Source organism: Lampris incognitus, chromosome 4 (assembly GCF_029633865.1).
Source record: "Lampris incognitus isolate fLamInc1 chromosome 4, fLamInc1.hap2, whole genome shotgun sequence".
NCBI classification, from domain to species: domain Eukaryota; kingdom Metazoa; phylum Chordata; class Actinopteri; order Lampriformes; family Lampridae; genus Lampris; species Lampris incognitus.
Window position 1 is genome coordinate 36,371,523 of NC_079214.1, and position 26,317 is coordinate 36,397,839.

General features: G+C 43.6%; 1 protein-coding gene across 1 annotated transcript in view; it reads left to right on the forward strand.

The window, feature by feature from the left end:
- Positions 1-7,653: 7,653 nt before the first annotated feature.
- Positions 7,654-26,317, forward strand: part of dok4 (docking protein 4) — a 44,388-nt gene continuing 25,724 nt past the window's right edge. Inside the window, exon 1 of the mRNA XM_056279112.1 lies at positions 7,654-7,747. Coding sequence (XP_056135087.1) covers positions 7,682-7,747 — 66 coding nt within the window. The 5' untranslated portion in view covers positions 7,654-7,681. The remainder of the gene's footprint in view (positions 7,748-26,317) is intronic.

Below are 26,317 nucleotides of genomic sequence, written 5' to 3' on the forward strand. Positions count from 1 at the left end.
ACATACAGCAGCACTGAAACTGCTCTTAAAATAATCAGCAACCTCTGAGTTTAGTCAATTCTTGTCATCTTAGACCTAAGCACAGCATGTGATATGATAGACCATGATTTCCTAATCAATTGTCTTGGAAAGTTGGTTAGTTTTGACTGTGTGATAAACTAGTTCAAAACATACATCTAAAGGGAGAAAGTTTTTTGTCGGTCTTGGAGAGTGTGTGTCTGAGAAACATGACATCTGTTTTGGGGTTGCACAAGGGAGCTGCCTTGGTCCATTATTATTCTCACTATACATGCTGCCACTTGGTGACATCATTAGAGAGCACAGTGTATATTTCCATAGTTATGCAGATGACACGCAACTGTACATCTCTGATGAACCAAATGATGCTGCAGCTATAAACTCCATTACGACCTGTCTTTTGGCAATAAATAAATTGATGAGCTAAAGTTAAATGAGGACAAAACAAATCCAGCTAGTCGACCCTAAAACAAAATGAGAAATCTGTTTAATAATCTGGGGAAATTAACTCCCTGGCTCAAATCTGAGGTTAGAGGTCTTGGTGTTATTTTAGATTCCGATCTAAGCTTCTTCAAGTCCCACATTAACAAAGTGATGAAAACATATTTTTTTCCACCTTAGAAACATAGCTAAAGTTCAAACATAAATCAGATCCAGAAAACGGATTAATGTCTTTATTTCAAGCTGACTCGGTTACTGTAACACACTTTTTTACTGGCTTCCCGGGAAAAAAACAAAAACACTGAGAGACTTCAGCTCACTCAAAACTCTACAGCTCAGCTATTAGGAACAACCAAGAGGACTGAGCACATTAATTCAGTTTTAGCTGCTCAGATCCTTACGTTTGTCCATATTTCCTGCTTCCAACACATCAACTTCAAGAACTGACTATACACTTGCTGCCTACTATATCCCACCCCTTGACAGGTGCAGTTGTAGCAAGATAATCCATGGTATTCACTTACCTGTCAGTGGTTTTGGCTGATCAGTGTATAAGACAGGTTTATGTAGAAGTGATGCTAACGGATAAGAACCAAGTTAAAAGAGACTGTACTTTTCTTGAATCATTCATTCATCTTCAGCTGCTTCTGTGGGGTCAGGTCGCGGTGGCTTGAATCCTTTTAGTTATTTGAATAGTAGTTGAAACAGCCCACATTTTGGTGAACTAACTAGCTAATGTCCCCAACAGATTTAAAAACAAATATGTTCAGATGTTCAATGTTTGTCTGGTCTTTCACCAACTAATGTCATACTATTCCCCGAGTATTAACCAACTGTCCTGTAGCAATGGGATGGTTAAGACGAAAATTAGTTGGACAAAAATAACTTGCATTGGTAGAAAGGTATGAACTCCAGCCTCTAAACAAGGTAACACAAGTGAATGTAGGTCTTGAGTGCTATGAAAACATCTATCCACCAACTTTACCTTGACGGAGATGCTACAGAAATACAAAACAGGTGGGGAAGGGTGTGAATAGTTGGATAAACATCGCCTCTTAGAAACAAAGTAAGTAGGTTGCTCAGTTTTCAGTGTCACACATTGCTGTTTGTGTTTCGCCTAAGAAATATGAATTGAGGTCGCTGATCTCAAAGACAAGTAAGCACAGAAGAAAAAAAACTTGAATGGAGTGCTATTCCCATTCGACATGCAGTTTTGTGTATATTGCCAGTTTGAGGCCTCAAATTGGTAGTCATAATAATATCTTGTCATCTGAATAACCTGCTGTCTGCTGAATGGGATCAGTCTGTTACACATTGAAGGCACAAAGAATTATGAGACCATTCATTTTACAGAAAAAGAGAGAGAGCGAGAGAGAGAGACAGACAGAGAGACACAGAGAGAGACAGAGACAGAGCGATTGATAGAGGGATTATGAAGATGCTAGAGGAAGAGATAGGTGAAACAGGGATGGAGGGAGCGAGGAGAGCGGTCTGTTTCACTCTTCCCTACTTCACGATTACCTTTCTCTAGTCTTTTACCTTTTTCTTGTGATTCTAAATGTTCCCCAGTGATGATGAAGTGAAATGAATGAAAAGATAGAGACATGGAGGACAGAAGTCGGTTGCTAAAGTCAGGTCGATCTTATGACTCACTCCTCTGCAGGCGAGCGGGAAGGACAGGTGGCTGTGTTATGTTTTTGTGTGTGTATTTCTCAGAGTGTAGTGTGCGTGGCAATAATCTTATTTGAGGTGTGTGTGTGTGTGTGTGTGTGTGTGTGTGTGTGTGTGTGTGTTAGCGTAGGATGATATCGATGGGATGTGATCTTTGATGTTCAAAAGTGTCAACCTTACTCATTCTTGTGTGTAAATTCTCAAAAAAGGATAAAGGTCAGATCTATCTATCTGTCTATTCGTCTGTCTGCCTTTCTGTCTGTTTGTCTGTGGCAAACCTCAGCGAGCAGTGCAGCAATATTATATACTGTCTGTGACTGTATCTGTGTATATATGCATGTATGTTAATATCTGTTAGTGTAATTGTTTGTGTTATGTGTTGTGTTTGTTTGTGTATGCACGTGTTAGACTGAGTGTGATGTGTGTGGGTGTTTGACTGTGCATGTGTTCTATCTGTCGGGGAATTGGCAGCTGTGCGACGCAGTTGGATGTTCAAAGGCTTGTAAACAGTCTGGTTGTATATATCCACCTGGAGGGAAAAGCGGAGCCGGTCTCCACACACACACACACACACACACACACACACACACACACACACACACACACACACACACACACAGAGCTAGCTCCCACAATGAGAAAAGATTATCAATGGAAAAGCAAATTCTTCACAGAGAAATGTCTATATCTGCAGATGTGTGCATGTGTATGTGTGTATTTGTGTTTGAGAGGCAGAAAGGATTGAGAGAGTGTGTGTGTGTGCATGGGCATGTGCGTGTGTGTGTTTGTTGTAATAAATGAATTTTATGGGACTGTAATTTTTTTGATAAAAGCTCTAAATAGATTATATCTTCTTGCTACTGGCTGCTTGGACCAGTAACGTCATTCCCTAAAAGGAGGTATGTTTATGTGAAAAAAACGAGTTTGCAGCCTAGATCTAGAAGAGCTATTTTGATTTTCTCAACAATATTTTTTCCCCGACTTTTTCTTTTCTGTTACACAGCAGTGTTATTTTTTAAGTGTTAGCAGCAGCAAGGATTACTCCTATCAAAAGCACCTAGTAAATACTTGTACATCAACAAAAGATTATTTTGTTTTCTTGACTAAGAAGGACCTTTCTGCTCTGAGCATGCATCAATACTCCCTTCTTAAAGTCAATAAATGTTCAGAGGTTAAAACCTTTGTTAATCTACAACTCTCACTGAAATAGCCTTGGAAAAAGAGCAATCATGATACAGTCCCATTCACCGTATCGACTTACAGGGCCATGAATATAAGCACACTTACTCCCTATGTAATTAACATTTCAACCTTTATTAACAAAAAAGACCTGCAAAAACAATCCCCAAAAGTACTGAGGTAAAATGACAAAGTGCTCAATTACAGTAGAGAGGCTGGGGCTGATCGGTAGTTCATGCCCTCTTGGTCCAACCTTCATGTTTCATTCCAGCGGAAGTATGAATGCATCACTATTTTGTTTTATGCTTACAAAGGGAGTCACAGAGGAAGAAGTGCTATGTGCAGCAGTGTTGGTTGGTGAGATTCCCGGCGATAGCTGATAGCTGGGATGAGGGGTTTGTGAGCTGAGCTGAAAGGGCTGCTCTTGCTGCTGTAAGTGACAGCTTGTCTGGGAAGAGTCTGGGAAACACTCGGTATTGATTCACTGGTCCCTCTCTTTCTTTCACACACACACACACACACACACACACACACACACACACACACACACACACACACAATCACATGTGCATGCACACACATATGTGTAGATGGTGGACTCAATGAGGATGCATCAGAGGATCAATGCCATGCCCGCACCCTTTGTTATTATTTCACATCTGGTTTGAAAAGCTGTCTTGCTTTCTCTCTCTCTACCTTTGCCTTTCCCTCTTCCTCTTCCTCTCTCTCTCTCCCTCTCTCTCTCTCTCTCTCTCTCTCTCTCTCTCTCTCTCCCTTGCTCTCTCGCTCTCTGTCAATTCAATTCAGTTAAATTCAAAATGGCTTTATTGGCATAATATAACACTGTACATATTGCCAAAACATGGGTTTAAACATTGAAAAAGCTAAACATTAATTGGAAAACATCTTAATTGATTGGTTTGAAAAGCTGTCTTGCTTTTTATCTCTCTACCTTTGTCTTTCCTGCTCCCTCTCTCTCTCTCTCTCTCTCTCTCTCTCTCTCTCTCTCTCTCTCTCTCTCTCTCTCTCTCTCTCTCTCTCTCTCTCTCTCTTCCTCCTTTCTCCCAATTGCTTCTGTCTCTCTACCTTTGTCTTTCCCTCTTCCTGTCCCCCCCTCTCTCTCACACTTTCCGTCTGTCTGTTTCTCTCTCTCTTTCAGTCCTCTGAGCTACATCTTGCAATAGAGAGGAGAAGAACAATGAGAAGTTGAGGAGAGGAGACAAAGAGAATAGGGAGGAAAGAGGAAGGGAGAAAATGTGAGAGGTACAGTGACGTAGATGAGAGGACCATCTGACGAGACGGGGTACGGAGTGTGTAAAATTTGATGGTTCTTGGGAAGCTGCAGAGGTTTTTGCTTATCCATGCACAATACTTATGACTCTCTTTAGGTCACTGCTGTCCTCATTGGATTCATCTCACTGGACTTAATAGGATGTCATCAAACCCAAGTTATGATAGCAAAATCAGTGTTGTGTTAAGTTTTATTCAGTATATCCAGCCAGGTATCATGATAATTTGTTAACGAAAAAAATGAATGAATAAAATAGGTAAAATTGATGTCTGTAACCAAAATGTAACTGAATGGAGCTTCTTCCCAGGGACATCCTGTTTCTCAACAAAAATATGCCAAGTGAGAAGCGTCTTTCTGACAACTGAACGAAACGGCGTGGTTGAATTTTTAAATGCATATGTGAACACAGTACCAGTGTCATCATTCTGGCATTAGGGTGGTGATGGATAACGCTCTCACTGGAATGGTGGCAATCGAGTATAATGCCTCTATAAACATATGGTTGTATGCGTCTGTGTGTCTGTATATTTTAGTAATTGAAATCCATGCATGTATTTGTATGGTTGTGTCCATATCCATTTGGTGTGTGATTCTCTCTTGTTTGTTTAATAGTCTTTTGTGCCTAAGCCACTTAGCTAAACCAACACTGCCATAATGATAAGCCTCACTCTGTCACTACCTCTTTTTCCCCCCCTCACTCTCTTTGTGTGCGTGCCTGTGTGTGTGTGTATGTGTGTATTAATGAGCCCCTTGTTAAAGTTTAATGTCTCTTTTCCACTGTCGTCAGGGAGATTTACCGCTGAGCCCTCTGGGAAATGTCTGCCCAACTGCACCCAGGATTATGACTAAACACACACACACACACACACACAGACGCGCACACGCGAGCGTACGTTACGCACATATATTATCATAGACAATGTGCTTAAATGGTCATATAAACCTGGTCACTGGTTTTATATCACTTTCATTACTGCGAGTGAATGAAGATTGCAGATGTCCTCTGCAATCTTCGTGTGTGTGTGTGTGTGTGTGTGTGTGTGTGTGTGTGTGTCTGTGCGTGTGTGTGTGTGTGTGTGTGTGTGTGTGTGTGTGTGTGTTTTCTTGCTTGACTTTGTATGCCTGCATTTTTCAGCTGTGCTTCACACAAGGCTAACTCCAGTACTATGTCAAGCACATCTTTCTTTTTACATCCCAATGTCTCCTCATCCCTAGACACTTCTTGAATGGGCTTTACATAAGCACTGAATTTTTCTCTCAACTTAGAGATAGGGGATGTGCTGATACACACATTGCTTTTAGATTTGGAAGAAAAATGCCTATTTGTGTCTGAAAATTGAATGCAGTAGCACATTTTGATAGAATTGCATCCAAATTAAACACATTTTGCAGTGGGGCCCCAACACCTGCATGTGTATGCATGTTATGTCTGCAGAATGTCTTCTCAAAGAAATGGCGTCGCACACATCACAGACAAAAGTTACATTATTTGCTGGGCCAAAAGTGGAGAAAAAAGTGTTATCAAAAGATTTTTTTTTCTCAGTTGTATAAAACTGATAGTCTAAGTCTATACTAGCCAGTAAAGGTAATGGATGAGATTGTGTCTTGTTATCTCCTAATCGTTATCTGCCGTGGCATCCCTGCATGAGGAATATAATCAAAAGGAAAAAAAAAATACAGTTGCATTTTTGAAATGGTAATTTGACTTCAATGGGGGCACAGAAAACAAATTGCTGTGGAAAAAAGGGGACTACATGGGTTGATTATGAAATGGTGTGTGTTTGTTATTCAGCAATGTCCTCATTTAATTCTACCACAGAGCAAGGTGTAAACGTGACGTCCTCTTGGGCTTTTGTGTACGATGTGGTTCGATTATGGTCCGACGACGTGTTATTACACATGCACTTGGAGACAGCCACATAAATGCATACACAGACACAGCCATTTATGCACATCCACATGTGAATGCATTTTCCCGACGCTCCCCAGTCCCCATACACACACAGATAAACACACAAACATGCCACATACGCAAAGACTGTATATTATACATTAATGACATGTCAAAGGCAGCCATCCTGTTCAGTTGACCTCAATAACAGTGTCTGCCACTGGTATGAATAATGGAGGATAATGTTGTGTTCAGCCACTGCCTCACCCTATTCACACTCCAATAAATTGTGTGTGTGCGCATATATATATATATATATATATATATTCCATCTATTTACCTCTTTATCTTGGTCTCTCTGTTTCTCGTAGGTATGACAAAGATGGAAAGAGGAAGAGACCATTCAGATGAAGAAAAGAGGTGAATGAAATAGAGGCACAGTATAAAGCTGCTACCTGAGGGGAAAAAAGAGCCAACAACCTCCATCCCCTTCCCCATACATCCGTCCCAGACAGAGAGAGGGACAAGGTGAAACGGAGAGCGGAAACTGAACTCAAAGACCACAGAGAGGAGGATATCCACAAATAACACAAAAAGGGAGGACTAACGGGAGGAAGAGGATAGGGAGAGGAGGAGGAAGTAGGTGGGGCATTAAAGGCAGCGTGGTGTGGTGGAGCGGGGCAGGTTCCCTCTGAAGGGAGACAAGTCGGGGAAGACGGGAGGGGAGGGGTGAGAGGAAAAGCAGAGGGGGGTAAAGAAGGTAACCCCCGAAAAGAGGAGAGAAAGGAGAGGGGGAGGGAGAGTTGGGGGGATATATAGACAGGAAGAGAGCTCTCAGGAGAGTTGGGGGCTTATTTAAATACAGATTCCCCTGAGAGAGAGAGAGAGAGAATGCTGTTCTATGTTTCCGCCAGTTCTATCTATTCCTTTTCCTTTTTTTTTGTACTCTGTTAACCTGTTTTGTTGTCACCTGCTTTGGCAACATCGTAATCAATGCAGTCATGCCAACAAAGCGTCACTGAATTGAATTGAATTGAGAGAGAGCGCGAGAGAGAGAGAGAGAGAGAGTGCAAGAGCGAGCTGCAAATCGCTCTAGAAAAGGTTGTGGAAGGGAAAGAGGGATTGAGGGAGGGAAGCAGGGTCTGGATGGTCTCCACGGCGACAGCCAGTAGGTCCCGCCCCTTTGAGAGATGGCCTCCAACTTTAATGACATCGTCAAGCAAGGCTACGTACGCATGCGCAGCCGCAAGCTGGGGGTGAGTGTCCATCAGTCAAGTACATTTATTCTGTGTGTGAGTGTGTGTGTGTGTGTGTGTGTGTAATGTCCTCTTTCTCAGTCTACTTGGTCATCATTGAGGGAGAAGTGTCTTGTATTGGCTTTGAACTGGTTCATAGAAAAGCAACAACAGGTACCAACACACACTGGATCTTTTTGTCTCTGTCTCTGACTGGCTTAATTACAGCTAGTGTGAGTCAGATTCTAAACGATGCAGGCAGCTGAATCCAGCTTTTTGTATGACTCATACATTTAAACGAATACAAATCAAATCAGGTTCTGCTTGCCAGCTCTCTCAAATAACTGTCTCCTCTGCTATCACTGTTGCCAGCGTGGAATGAACGTCAGAATTTGGCTCTCTAAGTGGACTGATAAAGCTCTAATTTCATTAGTAGCAAAAAAAGTTTTCTTGCTCAGGTTTCAAGCTGAATACAGAAAACAATGGGATGATGTGGACTGAATGATTTTCACGGTTTCATTCATCTTTCAATGACTATTCCTACATGCACTTTGTACGTGTGTGTGTGTGTGTGTGTGCGCAACCACTGACTGCAGCATGTCCTTACTGTGAGATCAAATCCTTACCACTGAGACAGATAATAACACTGGCAGTTGGACTATGTGGCAGACACACTGTCTTTGTGTGTCGATTTGCACTTGTTGGTGAGCATATACATGTATTTTGCAAAATACGTGTATTTTGTAGGAGTGAGGACATTTTTGCAAAGTGAGGACATTTTGGCCGGTCCTCACTTCTTTCTTCTTCTTCTGTGAGTCTCTCTTGTGTGCACGTGCAGTCGGTTCTCCTCCCAGGTCTCCGTGGTGATGGTGGTCGCCATTTGGATGCTGCCTGCCCTTCATCTCCTCACATAAGTTCTTTTTTTTTCATTATTTCTTTTCTTTCACATGATGATGCTGGTCGCGTGGCTTGGGTCCTGGACTGTTCCGTTGGCATGTGGACGCTGCTTGGCATCCTGTGCATCATGTTATTCATAAATTTTATGTCCATTATAATTCTGTCATCCTCTTTCAATGTTGTATTATGTAAATTGCGTGAACACAACATCCATTGCACGCTGTCCGTCTTGGGAGAGAGATCCCTCCTCTGTTGCTCTCCCTGAGGTTTCTTCCTATTTTTTCTCCCTGTTAAAGGGTTTTGTTTTTTAGGGAGTTGTTCCTTATCCGATGAGAGGGTCTAAGGACAGGATGTTGTGTTGCTGTTAAGCCCACTGAGGCAAATTTGTAATTTGTGATATTGGGCTATACAAATAAAATTGATTTGATTTGATTTGATTCTTTTGGTTGCTCCCGTTAGGGGTTGCCGAACTTCTTTAAGGGTCTGTTTTTGAGTTAGGATTTGGGTTTAGGATTAAAGGGAAAAATCACTGATTTTCAACCATGTCCCTGTTTATTTGCGACAGGGATAGCACATGAAAAACACCTGCAGTTCTTCCCAATTGTTTCTGCATCTCTGGAGCGGCACTGAAACTTGAGTTTTTCTGGCCGCCAAGTGGCATATTGTGAGGTCAGTTGGTTCCCGGAAAAACTACAGCGTGGCAGGGTTTCCAATACTTTTATCTACTCTAAAGATGCTGTTTAAAAAAAAAAATTCTCATTCTCTTGACTAAGCTACATTTTCAATGATATGATGATGTCCCACAGCACTAGCGAAGAGGATTTTATTTACGCCGACACAGAATTCTACACAACGCATTCTGGTACACGTGGGTGCTGTGAGAAAGACTCTTTGAGCAGGACAACCCTGATTTCTCCATCAATATAGTACACAGTGAGGACTGTATTGCTTCAGTCCACTACATTACTCATCAGTATTGATTGCACACACAAAAACATTGTGAAATTTCCCTTTAAGGTTAGAATTAGATTTAGTTTGGGGAAAGGGTTAAGGTTAGAGTTAAGGGCTAGGGAATGAATGTAGTCAATGAGGGGTCCTCACAAAGATAGAATCACAAGAATGTGTGTGTGTGTTTGCGTGCGTGCATGCATGTGCATGTATGCAAGCAGGCATATGCGTATGTCTGTCTACGTGTGCACTGGTGAATGCCTGTCGGTGTGTGAGCATCTGGGTGTGCGTACTGTATGTGACCATCAGAAGATCCCTGTCGGAGAAATGGGAAGGGATCGGGACAATGTAGGAAAGACATTTGCAGTGTTCCTCCCAAACTATCGCTGGGATCCGAGTTCCTGGCATAGCCTTGGGGACTGCTACTTATCCAACAGTGAGGATGGAGGGCTGTGTTAGATCTCAAGTGCTCTGCGCTAAAGGAGCAGGACTCTGACATAAAAAGGTTGGACGGCAGAGTCACTGCAAATTATTTCCCTGCTGAGGTCTTCTGAGGCCAGAGAGCTCTGGTTTCTGAGCCTCTCTCTGTCTCTGTATCTGTCTCTGTCTCTCTCGCTCTCTGACTCTCTCGCGCTCTCTGCATGGCTCTGGCTGAACTGTAGAAGATGTCTGCCGAGGACAATTGGGAGTGATTCTCCAAACCAAACCCTAACCAAAGCGGTTACCTTTTAGCTCCAATCAGTCTCTTTCTCTCATGGCTGATTAAGGTCACTTGTCTTTTTTCTTTTTTTTTTTAATTGTAACCATTTTCTTTGCCACCTTGCCTTGTGCTTTCTTTTAATTACATTCACTCCACATTCTTCTTCTTCCACTTCTTACTCTGTCATTCTTTTTTCTTTCTTTCTTTCTTTCTTTCTTTCTTTCTTTCTTTCTTTCTTTCTTTCTCTCTTTCTATCTCCCTCTGCAGTCTTGTCCCCAAGGGACCAGACCTCCACTCCCAATTCTGCCTCATTAGCGCTCTTTCTTATTTCTCTCTCTCTCTCTCTCTCTCTCTCTCTCTCTCTCTCTCTCTCTCTCTCTCTCTCTCTCTCTCTCTCTCTCTCGCTCTCTCTCTCACGCTCTCTCTCTCTTGCTCTCTCTCTCACGCTCTCTTCCCTAATCTGTCTGTGCCCTGTGCCAATGTGCCTAGCCTATACATTTTGATGGATTGTGTACGGCAAAGGAATCACAGACTGGGCATACTTAAACTCACAGACCCACTTTGAAGTTGGCAAAAAAAAAAAACAACCCAAAAACAAAAAACAAAACAAACAGAGAACATAAAAATACTTATTAAAAGAAAGTGGAGAAGATGTTATCTCATGGTGCCTATGACTTCACCCAGTGAAGTAACATGGTGTTGCAGGAAATCCTATGGACAGAAAGAGATAAAGAGATAAACATATGGTAAATGACAGAGATTTCAAATTCTAAAAAGCCTTTAAAGATATGTTTCAAACATACAAGCTCTGAATTAAAAAAAACCCACCTTCTAAGAAAACAGAAGGAGAAACCACATACTTAAAAAGAGAGCTTTGGCAGTTACGCTTCATCAAATGCACAACACTCTACCCCCCCCCCCCACACACACACACACACACTGAGAAACTGGGGTACATTTTTTATCAACTTGCATTGATAAACTCTACCCTGAGCCTTATAGCCACCAGTGCCAGCAGAACACTATTTGCTTTCACTGACTCTAGCCTTTTGTTCTTTCTAGACTTCCATATAGCAAGTTTTGCCAGCCCTAAGATTAAATTCAGTAGAAATTCAGTCTTCCCTGTCACCTTATGTACAGCTCTCTAGAGAACTAGTAAAGGAATAGTGTTCAGAGAGCGGCAAACTATTCCTTCCCTACCTGCAGAAGGTACAGTAGTCTAGCCTACCCCATTAACAAATGTTTGAGTGTCTCTATATCCCCACATAATGTACAACTTTCCTCTACAGCGGAATCAAAGTGTACATGCCAGATGTCTACTAGTTGCGATAGCCCCATGAATAATTCTCCACTGAAGATCAGCAGTACGCTTTTCCATGAGAGGTTTAAATGAGGCACGCCAGCATCCTAGCAGAGACAAGCAGGGCCCCAAGTCCCCTGACCACCCTGATGGCTTCACCTCTCTCAGTGTGGACTGATGAGGGACCTTTACTGACACTACATACCATGCTTATTTTTTCAATCCATCTAAAGTCTCCCGGTGTTGGTAAGTGGCAGAATAATGGGCCAATCACATCTACAGTACAGTGTGCATAGATCTGGTTTGCCATTTGCTTTTCATAGTGATAAAGGTCATGATGTCACATTGTTAACTAAACCCAAGACCATTTTAGTGAGTTTGTTGACTTCTAAAGGTTTAAAACTATCTAATTTTTTAAAACCATCTAATGGTTTTAAACATGCCAGGCTGGTCTTGGTACTCTGTGATGTAAGCATAGCAGAATAAACACAGCTGCAGCTAATACATTCAATAATGGCACTGTTTGACTGATAGGAAGTTACACAGACTCTGAAGTTACTGGCATAATTCCAGAAATAGGAAAGTTCGTGTTTCAGAGCTATCTGTTATGAACAGTGGCACATTTGAAAAAGTGATCTTCGTCGTAGGTGTGTACAGAAGAGTAATTCCATTCACAATCATGTCATACTCAACCAGCCTTGGACACAGTCAACTGGCTTCTCCTGCTTCACGAGTACTACCACTGCCTTATTCATTCTGTATGTTGATGCAATCCAGTGACAGCCCACTTGCTCTACTAATGCCAACAAAACTTCCTCTACCATAACTCCAGGATCAGGTATACACCTGAAGCCATGGCGGACAGTAAAGGAAGGCCCAGTCCCGCCATGCTTGGAGGCCATTCTGTCACTGCAATGCCACTAAATTGCTTAAAATCAAACTTAACACCGAATAAACACTTCACACAATGTGTGATACGACACCATAAACTGAAAATTGTTGAAATGTGCAGCATATTTCAGTAATTGGAATACAACCTTAACAAGCCTTGCTTTTGCTCTCACAGACAGCTTCCACACTTTCTCAACTCTCAGAGAGAGAGTGAGAGAGATTGGGTCTGTCTGTAGTGAGAGGGAGGTGAGCAGAGACTATCTGAGGAAGTTTCTGGGTAGACAGGACTTACACAGCTGAGGCCTTCCTCAAGGCCAAGAAGATAGACTACTAAAGTCACGCTTGATTTAACTCAGCAGAGGCAACAGAAGCAATTGAACCCCCCTAGACATACGTGGTCCCAGCACACATCGAATTAAGCCAAGCTCCAGATGCATTGCTATACACCCTTAGAGCTTATACACAGCGGTCGACTTCTTGTTTCCTGCTTTATTGGCAGCGTAGCCCTCTGGGTAATGGAGTATTCTGTTTATGAGATTGACAATGATATTGATCAAGTTCAAGATATGGAAATTGGTTATATGAGCACCCCCGCCAAACACACACACACACACACACACATACACGTTCAACCAATATGAAAGAAAAGTGAAGCAATACTCTCTTTGTGTCCATCTGAAGGTGCATACCCACCCACTGAGACATTGAAATATTCTAATCCAAAAAGACCTGGGGGAAAAAAAACACTGGTAACCAAAACAACTGATGCCAGCAGTGGCCATGAAGAGTTGGTGAAAAAACACAATAGAAATTCAAATTTAGGATAAACGGAACAAGAAAGATATTTTGTTTAGGGAGAATTCAGAGTTGCTGGTATTTCTAGACTCTACCTGCCATTTTAGTGAGTATATACTAGCAAGTTAATCTTGAGCCCTTAAAAAACTGAGATGGAGATTGGATATAAACAGTGCAGTGATGGATGTGGCACATGGTCTGCCCATTGCCTATCACTGTTTTAGACACAGGTGGACAAACACACTCTCAGACAACGAGGCAAACCAACCCCATCTTGAATTCAAGGCACCACATCCTACTGGCCTTGCCTGTTCACTCCAAGGAGCATGTAATGTATTTTATATGCTGATGAGGCCTTGAGGGCTTCATTAGATATTAGCTCTCTGAGACTAATAGGTTTAAATACACTGTATCTCCTTACTGCCTAATCTACCATCCAGATTTACCTCTCCTCCCACACAGGTCACTAACAACATCCTCGGTCACAAGCAGTTTGGCTTCCCCAATTCCTCTTTCCTATGAGTGATTGCACACATTAATATGTGTGAGCATGTGCACACATATGACCATACTGTCCTCTGTATAGCACCCCAAGTCTGTTGACCCTGCCAACCTTCTCTGCCCCCTATAATTAATTTGTGCTGCAGTGTAACCAGCCCCTCACCACATACACATAGCAATATGTGGACTGCGGTCTGTGGTTCACCTTCTCTGACTCCTCTGGTTGCCTTCGGGCGTCTGGCATCAGAGGTGATAACCTGTGAAGGTCATGTTGCCCCTCAGACAGGCGTCTCAAAACAATGCGAGTACCACCTTCACATTTCTAGTTAAGGTCCCATTTGCTCATTTTTCCTTGTTTGGGAAATATGTAAGTGAAAACAAATGCATGAATTTTGTCAATTTTGATTGAAGAGTGATGTAACATTTAATATTTCATCTGCTTTATCCAATTTGGTAGTTGTTGTAGAGGGCTTGGGCCTGATCTGGTAGGACAAGAAGGAAATATATCAAGGACAGGATGCCAGCCCATAGCAGGACACACACACACACACACACACACACACACCCACCCACCCTCTCTCTCTCTCTCTCTCTCTCTCTCTCTCTCTCTCTCTCTCTCTCTCTCTCTCTCTCTCTCTCTCTCTCTCTCTCTCTCTCTCTCTCTCTCTCACTAATATGCACACCTTTGGGCAATTTATTATCCCCATTTCATTTAATCTGCACATTTTTGGAGTGTCAGAAGAAACCAGAGCAGCGATCTGGAAGAAATCCACACAAACAGGAAAGAGAAGCAAAACGTAGTAGGTCTTAGGTGGAAATCAGATCCATTTTGCTGTGAGGCCACGGTAAACAATAATGTGTTGGTTGTAAAAGTTCATTGATCTTGAAATACAATGGAGGTTAAGTGCACAGCTCTGAAAGTTGAATAATCTTTTTAAGTGCAAATACCTCAAAACTAAATTAGAGCACTTGGGTAGAAATACGTAGTTTATCTTTAGCACTACATACAGTCAATGAACAAAGTAATGGAAAAGCCTGGTCAACAGTTATGGTGTTTCTGTGTTGGTGTGGGTTGCATTTCCTGGTGGGTTTTTGATCCAACTCCCTTTAAATTGGAAAGGGCAACTTTAATGGTGACTCACATAATGCCTCTGAATAATCTTCTTCCCATGATACATTCTCTCCAGGTTGTGTGGGATGATAATGATTCTATCAGCAAGACGCAATTGTTTATTCCGTGGTGCATGTCATATCCCAAGGTCTTTTTAAATAAACAGATGATGATATTCTCAATTGAGTAATTATCCTGAAATGGCAACTGAAATGACGTTTTACACCACCACATTGATAGATGGGTGGCATACATTATTACTCAGTCATTATACATGTAGATATTAGCACTGTGCTTACCCTTGATGATATAAGAAAGACAAAGTAATTGAAAAGAGAAAAAATATAGAGCCTTCACTGAAACTGAGCCACTGCTTGAAGAAAATATTTCCTACAATTAGATTGGGTCTGTAAATGTGAGCTGTTCCCATTCTCAACACTACCAAGTAAATCAATAAAATTGGACACTTATGACTTGAGGATTTGAGAAGCGGTGCTCTGGGCCGCTTTGACAGCTACCTTAAAGATGTGTTTGAGCAAAAGACGCTTCCTTCCAAGAGGTCTTGTGAACCTGATGTGGAAGACTGAAGCTGTACTGCCAGCTCCCAGAATGTGAATGTGTGCATGTATACAACCATATGAGAACGCAGAATCAGAGGTTACGACAAAGGGCACACATTCTCATCATACCTTTCTCTGATAAAGGTAACCTAATAGTTGTTGCTGTGGTACATTAGCACACCCAGCCCCGTGTCCATATCATGCTATAGGCCTTGACTTTTTCAAGGACCCCTTCCCTTACCTAAAACCCCTCCATGACTATATACCTCGGGGTTACCACATCGTACGTAATATTTTAAACTACATTTACATGCTTGCTTTTGTGCTTATGTTGTGTGAGCATAGCCTAGCTTGCTAAAAAGTTAGCTAACCTGGAGTTGATGGTTTGTGATGATGACTGATGTGTTCTGTTGCTGTGTTAAAAACCATCGTCAACCCACAGATTTTATGAAATACTTCAGCTTGTTAAACTATGAATAGAGTGCTCCCAAACCTGGCAACATGTTATCGAATATAATTAACGGGAGCGTGTCTATGTTCCCTCAACCCTATTTCATTGAACTTAACCTAAACTACCCCCCACTTTTCTCCCTAATTGTATCCAGCCAATTACCCCACTGTCTGAGCCATCCCGGTTGCTGCTCCACCCCCTCTGCCAATCCGGGGAGGACTGCAGACTACCACATGCCTCCTCTGATACATGTGGAGTTGCCAGCCACTTCTTTTCACCTGACAGTGAGGAGTTTTGCCAGGGGGTGTAGCACGTGGGAGGATCACGCTATATAGGATCACGCCCCGACCGACCAGAGGAGGTGCTAGTGCAGTGACCAGTACACATACCCACATCTGGCTTCCCTTCTGCAGACACAGTTAATTGTGTCTGTAGGGACACTCGACCAAGCGGAGGTAAGACGGGGATTCGAACCGCCGATCCCTGTGTTGGTAGACAACGGAATAGACCGTCATGCCACATGGACGCCCTGCAGGAATTCACCTAAACTTAACCTAATATACCTTAACCTGACTTAACCTCAATCTCTACCTAACTCCAACCTTAAACCAACACTTACCTTAACCTAACGTTAAGGTAGGTATATGTGTTTTGGGCCACCTTTTTCTTGATTCGTTGAGGTTTGCCAAACTTCGGGTGAGCCTTTGGCACATGGAAAGGTGTTTTAACTCGCACACTGTCCCCCTCTTGAAAAGATGGAGTGCGTGCACCTCACTCCTGATCAGCGTATGACTTCATCTTGTTTTGATGGTGTGTGACCTTCCTTCGTATTTGCTCATCCGAGACATGGTCAGCACGTGAGGGCGGCAGAACATTCAACTTTGTACGCATCCTCCAGCCATGCAGTAGTTGAAAGGGAGAAACACCAGTAGCTGCATGCGGTGTGGCACCATAAGTCATCAGGAAGGCAGTAATGGCAGGTTTCCATGGCTCAGACTGTGAGATTGCCATTTGCACTCTCTGTTTCAGGACACGGTTGAAACGTTCAATGACGCCATTTGCAGCAGGGTAGTACACAGACTCTGTGGTGTGCGGTGTGCAATGTCCCGTTCAGGCAAGAAAGTAGTAAAGTCAGCAGATACAAACTGAGGACCATTATCCATTACTATGGTTTCAGGGTTGCCATGTCTGCTGAAGACAGTGGAGAGGAAGGACGTAACATCCTTTGTTGTGACATTCGCAGAGAAACCAACCTCTGGCCACTTGCTGTAGTAGTCGACCAGGGTGATGGCATATCGACAGTCCCACGTAACTGTCTCAAAAGTCTTGACGATATCAATAGCCAGCTTTTGCCATTGCCTATCTGGGAAAGGCACTGGCTGAAGCACACCCAGCCCTGTGTCCATATCATGCTATAGGCCTTGACTTTTTCAAGGACCCCGTCCCTTACCTAAAACCCCTCCATGACTATATACATCTAGGTTACCACATCGTACGTAATATTTTAAACTACATTTACATGCTTGCTTTTGTGCTTGTGTTGTGTGAGCATAGCCTAGCTTGCTAAAAAGCTAGCTAACCTGGAGTTGATGGTTTGTGATGATGACTGATGTGTTCTGTTGCTGTGTTAAAAACCATCGTCAACCCACAGATTTTATGAAATACTTCAGCTTGTTAAACTATGAATAGAGTGCTCCCAAACCTGGCAACATGTTATCGAATATAATTAACGGGAGCGTGTCTATGTTCCCTCAACCTTATTTCATTGAACTTAACCTAAACTACCCCCCACTTTTCTCCCTAATTCTATCCGGCCAATCACCCCACTCTTCCGAGCCATCCCGGTCGCTGCTCCACCCCCTCTGCCAATCCGGGGAGGACTGCAGACTACCACATGCCTCCTCTGATACATGTGGAGTTGCCAGCCGCTTCTTTTCACCTGATAGTGAGGAGTTTTGCCAGGGGGTGTAGCGCGTGGGAGGATCACGCTATTCCCCCCGAACAGGCGCCCCGACCGACCAGAAGAGGCGCTAGTGCAGCGACCAGTACATATACCCACATCTGGCTTCCCTTCCGCAGACACAGTCAATTGTGTCTGTAGGGACACTCGACCAAGCGGAGGTAAGACGGGGATTCGAACCAGCGATCCCCGTGTTGGTAGACAACGGAATAGACCGTCATGCCACATGGACGCCCTGCAGGAATTCACCTAAACTTAATCTAATATACCTTAACCTGACTTAACCTCAATCTCTACCTAACTCCAACCTTAAACCAACACTTACCTTAACCTAACGTTAAGGTAGGTATGTGTTTTGGGCCACCTTTTTCTTGTTTCATTGAGGTTTGCCAAGCTTCGGGTGAGTCTTGGGCACATGGAAAGGTGTTTTCACTCGCACACTATCCCCCTCTTGAAAAGATGGAGTGCATGCACCTAACTCCTGATCGGCGTATGACTTCATCTTGTTTTGATGGTGTGTGACCTTCCTTCGTATTTGCTCATCCGAGACATGGTCAGCACGTGAGGGCGGCAGAACACTCAACTTTGTACGCATCCTCCAGCCATGCAGTAGTTGAAAGGGAGAAACACCAGTAGCTGCATGCGGTGTGGCACCATAAGTCATCAGGAAGGCAGTAATGGCAGGTTTCCATGGCTCAGACTATGAGATTGCCATTTGCACTCTCTGTTTCAGGACACGGTTGAAACGTTCAATGGCGCCATTTGCAGCAGGGTAGGACACAGACTCTGTGGTGTGCGGTGTGCAATGTCCCGTTCAGGCAAGAAAGTAGCAAAGTCAGCAGATACAAACTGAGGACCATTATCCATTACTATGGTTTCAGGGTGGCCATGTCTGCTGAAGACAGTGGAGAGGAAGGACGTAACATCCTTTGTTGTGACATTCGCAGAGAAGCCGACCTCTGACCACTTGCTGTAGTAGTCGACCAGGGTGATGGCATATCGACAGTCCCACGTAACTGTCTCAAAAGGCTCAACGATATCAATAACCAGCTTTTGCCATGGCCTATCTGGGAAAGGCACAGGCTGAAGTGGAGCAGGGCGAGGCATCGCAGTCTTGTCATTAGACTGACAGGGCTCACATGACTGGATTTTAGAGTGGACCAGGTTATCCATCTTTGGCCACCAGTAGTACTCTCTCAGGCGTTGCCTTGTGCGTACCACCCCTTGGTGCATTTCATGTGCAAGGGCTACAAGAGTAGTGCGTAAGGAGACCGGCACAACTAGACGCGTCCCTCGAAGCACTGGTGAGTTTTTCACTGACGGCTCATGACATGTAGAAGTATGGAGCAACATATGGAGCAACATCAGCGCTTTCACTTTCCTTGGCCAGCCCCGAGCAATCTGTTCACAGATTGCAGAAATCTCCTGCCACAAAGCAGCAGCAGCCTTGAAGTCAGCAATGGGCAAAGCACCAAGAGCAGCAGTGATATGTGCAACCAGTTCTGGCTCAGCATCCAGAGCAGGGTCGGCAGGTACAGGTAGAGGAAGACGGGAGAGGCAGTCAGCAATGGAGCTCTCAGATTCAGGACAGTAGACCACATCATAGCCATAGGTCAAGAGCCTGGCAGACCAGCGTGCAATTCGCATTCCAGCACGGCTTATACCTTTTGTGGTAAGCAGGGTTGTGAGGGCCTGATGAATGGTACATAAGGTAAATCTACGACCCCACAAGTATGTGTGCCACTTCTCAACTGCCCAGACACATTCCAGCGCTTCTTTTTCTGCAGTGGAGTATTTGCATTCCGCTGCAGTGAGGGTCCGGGAGGCAAAAGCCACTGTGCGTTCTGTGCCGTCAGGGTGAAGCTGGGTGAGCACAGCTCCTAAGCCATAATCTGAGGCATCAGTGGACACCACTGCTGGCAGGGATGGGTTGAAGAGGGCAAGGGCGGCACTGTTCACCAGCAGTGACTTCACTTTCTCAAAGCTTTTCTGTGCCTCAGCTGTCCATTGAAAATCAGTCTCTTTTGTGATGCATGCGCGCATTGGCTCTGATTCTGTTGCATAGTTTGAGATGCACTTTGAGTACCATGACAACAATCCCAGAAAACAGCGCAGTGCAGCAGCGTCTGTTGGAGCTGGGCTGTTCAGAACAGCTTCAGTGTGTTCTTTGTCAGGCATGATGCCTTTGGCAGACACCATGTGACCCAGGAAGCGTAGACTCGACTGATTAAAGCAGCGCTTTTCCTCATTCAGGAGTAAACCTGCCTCTTTCAGACGGTGGAGGACTTTCTTCAGATGAGCATCATGCTCTGTGCTGTTGGCTCCGTAGATGATGATATCATTGAGATAATTTTGCATTCCTGGCAGACCTTCCAGGATGGTAGCCATCATCTTTTGGAATGCAGATGGTGCAGAGGAGAGGCCATATGGCTCATGGCAGTAGCGAAAGAGACCATCATGGGTAATGAAAGCAGTGAGGCCCCGACTTTCCTCATGTAGAGGCACCTGATGGTAGGCACTTGCCATATCGATTGTTGAATACACTGCGGCTCCCCGCAGAGTGGACAGCAGCTCATCTATGTGTGGGAGTGGATAGTAGTCTGTGACGACAGCCTTGTTTGGCTCCCGGAGATCCACGCACATACGAATGCCTCCTTTCTTCTTCTGCGTAACGACGATAGGAGACACCCAGGCGGAAGCTTCGATTCTCTTGATCACACCCGCGAAAAGGAGCCTGTTTATCTCTTCTGTGACAGCACCTTGCACAGACGGGGCAGTCGGCGCAGTTTTTGGGTAACAGAAGCGAAACCTTGACCCGGTGAATAAAGTTTTTTAGCACAGCCGATGAGCGGAAGAGAGCCAGACAGGTGCATGATAGGGGCATCTGGAGCAGTAGCAAGAGGAAAAGGAGACATTACAGCACCGCCTACTATGTGGATGTTCAGTGCTTTCATCAGATCTATACCCAGCAACAGCATTCCATTCTCCACATTGAAGAAGACTGCTGGAGCGGTGATGTCATATCTGGACACCGTAGCTGAAAGGCATCCCAACACAGATATGTGTGTTTTGGAGTATGTGACCAACCCGAACAGTAGGTGGCGCTATCTGTGAAATACTCTTTAAACACAGAGCTGGGCAGTATGGACACCGAGGACCCTGTGTCAACAACCAGGTCCATGACATGGGCTGGTGAGTCTGATGGCTGGATTTTGACATTGCATGTTATTTTATCAGCTGTGCGAGCAGACCCTTGAATGCATAGAACAGTCAGTTCCGGAACTTTCACTTCTCGCACTGGATGGGTGGGAGCAGAGCGACACACTCTGGCAAAATGTCCCTTCTTGTGGCAGGTTTTGCAGGTTGCTTTAGCAGCAGGGCATGGGGGTGCATTCACTAGATGGCTGTCAGATCCGCATCTGAAACATGTATGAGAGGACTTTGTGGTCGTAGCGGTAGGTGCATGTGTAGATGGCTTATTCTGGTACCATGGTCGATGTGATTTCTTTTGCACAGCTTGTACTTGTAAGCTGGGTTTTTCTCCAACCATGCATTTAGCCTGTTCAGCTGCAGACTCCATCTGTGTTCCAATTGTGATAGCCTTGTCTAGTGAGGTTAGGCTCTAGCAACAGCCTTTCTCTAACGCATGCGTTTGAGACGTACTCAATAAGCTGATCACGCAACATCTCATCATTTTTATTTCCGAAGTCACATGATGAACCAAGCTCTCCTAAAGCAGCCACATACTGAATAACAGTCTCATGTGGGCCTTGAACTCGTTTTCTGAATGTGTGGCGTTCCGCTACCACATTAGCCATAGGAGTGAAATGTGCAGCAACAGCAGAATCATAATCATCACCTGTATTTGGCAGTGAGTAAAAGATCCTCTGACCTTCGGTTCCAAGGCAATGAAGCAGTACAGCTCTTTTCTTGCAGCGGGCCACACATTCCCTGTTGCATTTATGACAAAGAGATAGTTGTCAAACATTTGCATCCAGATCTGAACTGGATAGCAGGTTTCCCAGGACAAGGCAGAAATGGGGCAGGACTGGGTACATTTACAGCCATTTTTGCAAAAAAGAATTAAAGTCATCTATACTTGTAGTATAGCAGGTGGGTTATCTCGTCACCAATTTGTAGAGGTGGATGGCATACAAAGCACGCAGGAGGACATGGATGACTTAGTTTACGGTTTAATGAACATCTTGCAGCATGGATGGCTTCCAGTCTCTACTTCCTGTGTCCCTGTATGTCACTTCCTTTGTACTGCACAACAACAATTCTGGTAAAAACAGTACTCAAAAGTTAGCAGTTTAAAAGTTAGTGGTTTAAATGAAAATACAACTAAATAATAATACGAGCATTAGAGGACACAACACTTGCCACCTCCCTAATAGCTAACCTACAGGACAGAGGGAACAAAGGGCTGACCCCATAATTACTTAATAATTCAGGATGCGGGCCGAATGTAATGTTCAGCAAAATACAACTCATGTCTATGCATTAACTACTTAAAATGTGGCCCACCTGCACTCCTCTTTATTGAGAGGGTAGGTAACGAAAATATTGATCTGGACAAAGTTATTGGTAAATTTGCAAACATGAGATGTAAAAAAAAGATTTTGTAGGCTTGGTGCAGTAAAAGATTTAGACTTTTCCAATTACATTTTCTTAAATAGATTTACAAACAAAACATGAAAAGGGTTATTTTGTTTAGGGGGGATTTATCTATTAAATCAAGTATGAGAATGTAACCATTTGTCTCTCATTTTTCAGAGAGATATGCTTAGTAGTCTGTTGCACTGTGACGGCCTGGCGGCCTGTCCAGGGTGCCCCCCACCCACCTGCTGGCCAATGACTGCTGGGATAGGCTCCAGCATCCCCGTGAACCTGAGAGCAGGATAAGCGGTTTGGATAATGGATGTATAGATGGAAAATGAATAAAAAAAGCAAAATGTTTTGCTAAACACTTGTTGCTGTTGCTGTTTTTACGTGTATTGGCATTATTTTCCTGTTGCACTTCAGTGTGCTCAAATTTGCAATTTTACCTAGACAAGGCCTATATCTTGGCTTTCAATAACTTGCAAAATATATATATATATATATATCTCATTACTCATACCCTCCTTGCAACCAGACCACACTAAAATCCAGCATCATTGGCAAGGAAGTGATTTTCTTTGGCTACCCAAGAGGAGTGTCAACTGAAATAAGCTGCATATTGAGCTAACTGAAGCTATAGGATATATTTTTTTCTTGCTGCAACAAAACGGCTTTGATCGATTCATAATAAGGCCACATTTAGCTCAATATAAATTTACCTGCTAACATCATGACTAATTTTACCCTCTCAGCAACTGTGATGAATCCCAGGGCTGCGTGATTATAGCGTTCCTCATACATTGGCCAGTATGATTTCAGGTTGACTTGTGGTAAGGAAAAGCAAAGATTCATTTTAAGTTTATCCTACTGCGCTGTTCCACATAAAATGCAGTCAACCATGTGTGTTTAACCTCCTCCAGCAGTGTTTAACATTTTTCAAGAAAACCTGGCTCAAAGCATGCAACGGTTGCTATAATTATCAGCCAAGTTGACTATTTGTATGCAGGTATGAGTTGATCTTTATTATAGCGTTAACTGAGAGAGCTGTGAGAAGAGATTTAATACATGTTACTTAAGTGAAATGTCTTTTTTTTACCACAAGTTAATCAGAAACCTTGTTTTGGAATATGTACCAACAGTGCGAAACACCTGTGCCCTGTGTTGGACTGGTGGCCTGTCCAGGATGTCTCCCCGCCTGCCGCCCGATGACTGCTGGGATAGGCTCCAGCATCCTCGCGACCCTGAGAGCAGGATAGGCGGTTCAGATAATGGATGGAATGCAAAACACACACACGGACATGGGATCGTTAGTGTACAGGTGTTCATACTAGCAGTGGATGACTGATAAATTAAGAAACAAGTTAAAGTGTCAGCGTGCGAAATTGGACTAAATGTAGATTTTGTATGTCCGAGAAATGTCTCGTGACAAATAGTTTCAATCAAGTGGAAAACATTCTCATTGTATTTAATGTACCACTGCTTGTTACCTTCCTGCCCCTCGTCCTCGGGTCAGCGAATGTGTATTTCCGCTTACCTAGCAGACATGTTGAATGTGGAAAGGAAATGATTTTGAAATATGGAGTCCCTGACCACTTCTTGAGGTAGTTTGGGCAATGGTATCAAAATGCATTCTCATTATGTATTGACACCTGTATTTTTGCGGTTAATCCTCTAATTACAATCCAGTCACTTGAGATGCATGTGAGTGCCAGGTGTAAAGGGAGGCTGATCTCACACACACACACACATATACATACACACACACACACACATGCACGCACATAGACACACAGCATCTCTGCCATTTCCCGTGTTTCCTCTGTCCAAATGAGTGTGCACTCAGCAGGATCGTGTTGCCGTGGCAGCAGGGTGGTGTGGTTGCTGTGGCAGCAAGGCGGTGGTGTGTGTGTGTGTGTGTGTGTGTGTGTGTGGCAGGAGGGGGTGACATATTGCCCCCCTGGGAACCGCAGCAGGGCAGGAGTGTATTACCTGACTGTGGTTTCATACTTTCCCTTTCTCTCCTACTTTTCTTGCACCCTGTTTTACTTTCTCTCCCTCTCTCACTCATTCAAATCCCCCAAGGATTCAAACCCATTTTCTCATTTTCTCTCGTGCTCTCACCTACCATTGTTTTGCCTGTCTCATGTCCCTTTTTTCATCCCTCTGCAGTCTTGTCTTCCCCAGCTTCACGTCCATTCTCCTTCACTCCTCATCTGCCTCACTATCTGTCTTGCTTTTTATTCTATATTCTCTCTCTCTCTTTCTCTCTCTCTCTCTCTCTCTCTCTCTCTCTCTCTCTCTCTCTCCTCTCTCTCTCTCTCTCTCTTTCTTTCTCTCTCTCTCGCTCTCTCTCTCTCTCTCTCTCTCTCTCTCTCTCTCTCTCTCTCTCTCTCGTCCTCTCTCTCTCTCTCTCTCTCTCTCTACTCTAGGCCTATTCTCTTTCCTCTCCTTTCTCTTCTCTTCCTCCCCATGGAGTGTGAATAGGACGCATTTTCTGCCTTTCAGCATTTGACAAAATTTAATGGGCTCTTTAATTGTAAGTCAATTTACTCTAGCTGCAAAGTATGCCCATGTGTGTGTGCATGCGCATGTGCGTGCGTGCGTGCATGCATACGTGTGTGCATGCATACATGTGTGTGTGCGTGTGCGTGCATATATGTGCGTGTGTGTGTGTGTGTGTGTGTTTGCACGTGCGATACCAGTACAATTGCTTGGTAATAAATACAGCTGCTGCAGCCTCTAACTTGGTTAGCAAAAGTATTTCTCCTCCTTCCCTGTGGTCCTGATTGAGCCATACCATCCAGAACGATTGATGATTAAACCTCAGATGTTTGCAGCCATTGACATGCTGCTTAGGTGTACACTTTTGTGTAATGTGTGTCCGACGTGGGGCATATTGAGGTGGCTTTTTTTTTTTTAAGATACTTATTCAGTTAAGTTTGCCTGTATTTGATAGGAACAGTACAGGATTTTTTTTTTTAATTGATAGGATTCCAGATTATTTCTTAATTCCTAAATCATCAGACAAAACTTCTGATACAAGAACCGACAGATTTGGCAGTGATAGGCTACATGCATATAATTGGTTTCAGTCATGTAGATGAAACTGTGACTCCTTAAGTGGTTTTACCACTTATACGTTAACTGTCATAGTCTAGAAGACAGACAAAGCCTCGAAGCCATGATTAGATTTTCAGCGTACTGAAACAGTGACTATTTGGGAGGGGGAGTGGATACAATAGACCGGATAATAGATACAGAAATCAAATATCTCTCTCCATCTGAGGGGAATTTCAAGCTTGTCTCACCTCGCGAGCCCTCTGATGCACTCTGAGGACACTCTCCAACAGGCTGTGGCTGAATCCTTTCTTTGTGATTTTTTTCCCCCACTGTTCTTTCCATTTTCATCATTCTTTTCAACCTCTCACCTCTTCCATCTACCTCCCTCCCTTCCTCTCTTTCTCTCTCTCTCTCTCTCTCTCTCTCTCTCTCTCTCTCTCTCTCTCTCTCTCTCTCTCTCTCTCTCTCTCTCTCTCTCTCTCTCTCTCTCTCTCTCTCTCTCTCTCTCTCTCTCTCTCTCTCTCTCTCAGCACGACTGTGCTTTGCCAACAGGAGCAGTTAGTGCCTGAGACTGGATAGCGAATGATATTGAATACTAAAAAAAAAGTTGTTTTTTTTAGGTATTTTCAAGTTGAAGTGAATGAAGCCAAAATGAAACGATGGCTTTCTCAGCCTCGATTATTCTACCTTTTAAAGATTTTTCTCTAGCCTCAATTTGATAAAACATGGTGCATGCTAGAAACAAAACAGACACCGCATTCTCAGTAATGAAAGCCGTACCCTAGTTTTTTTTTATGCTGTAAATGTGATTTGAA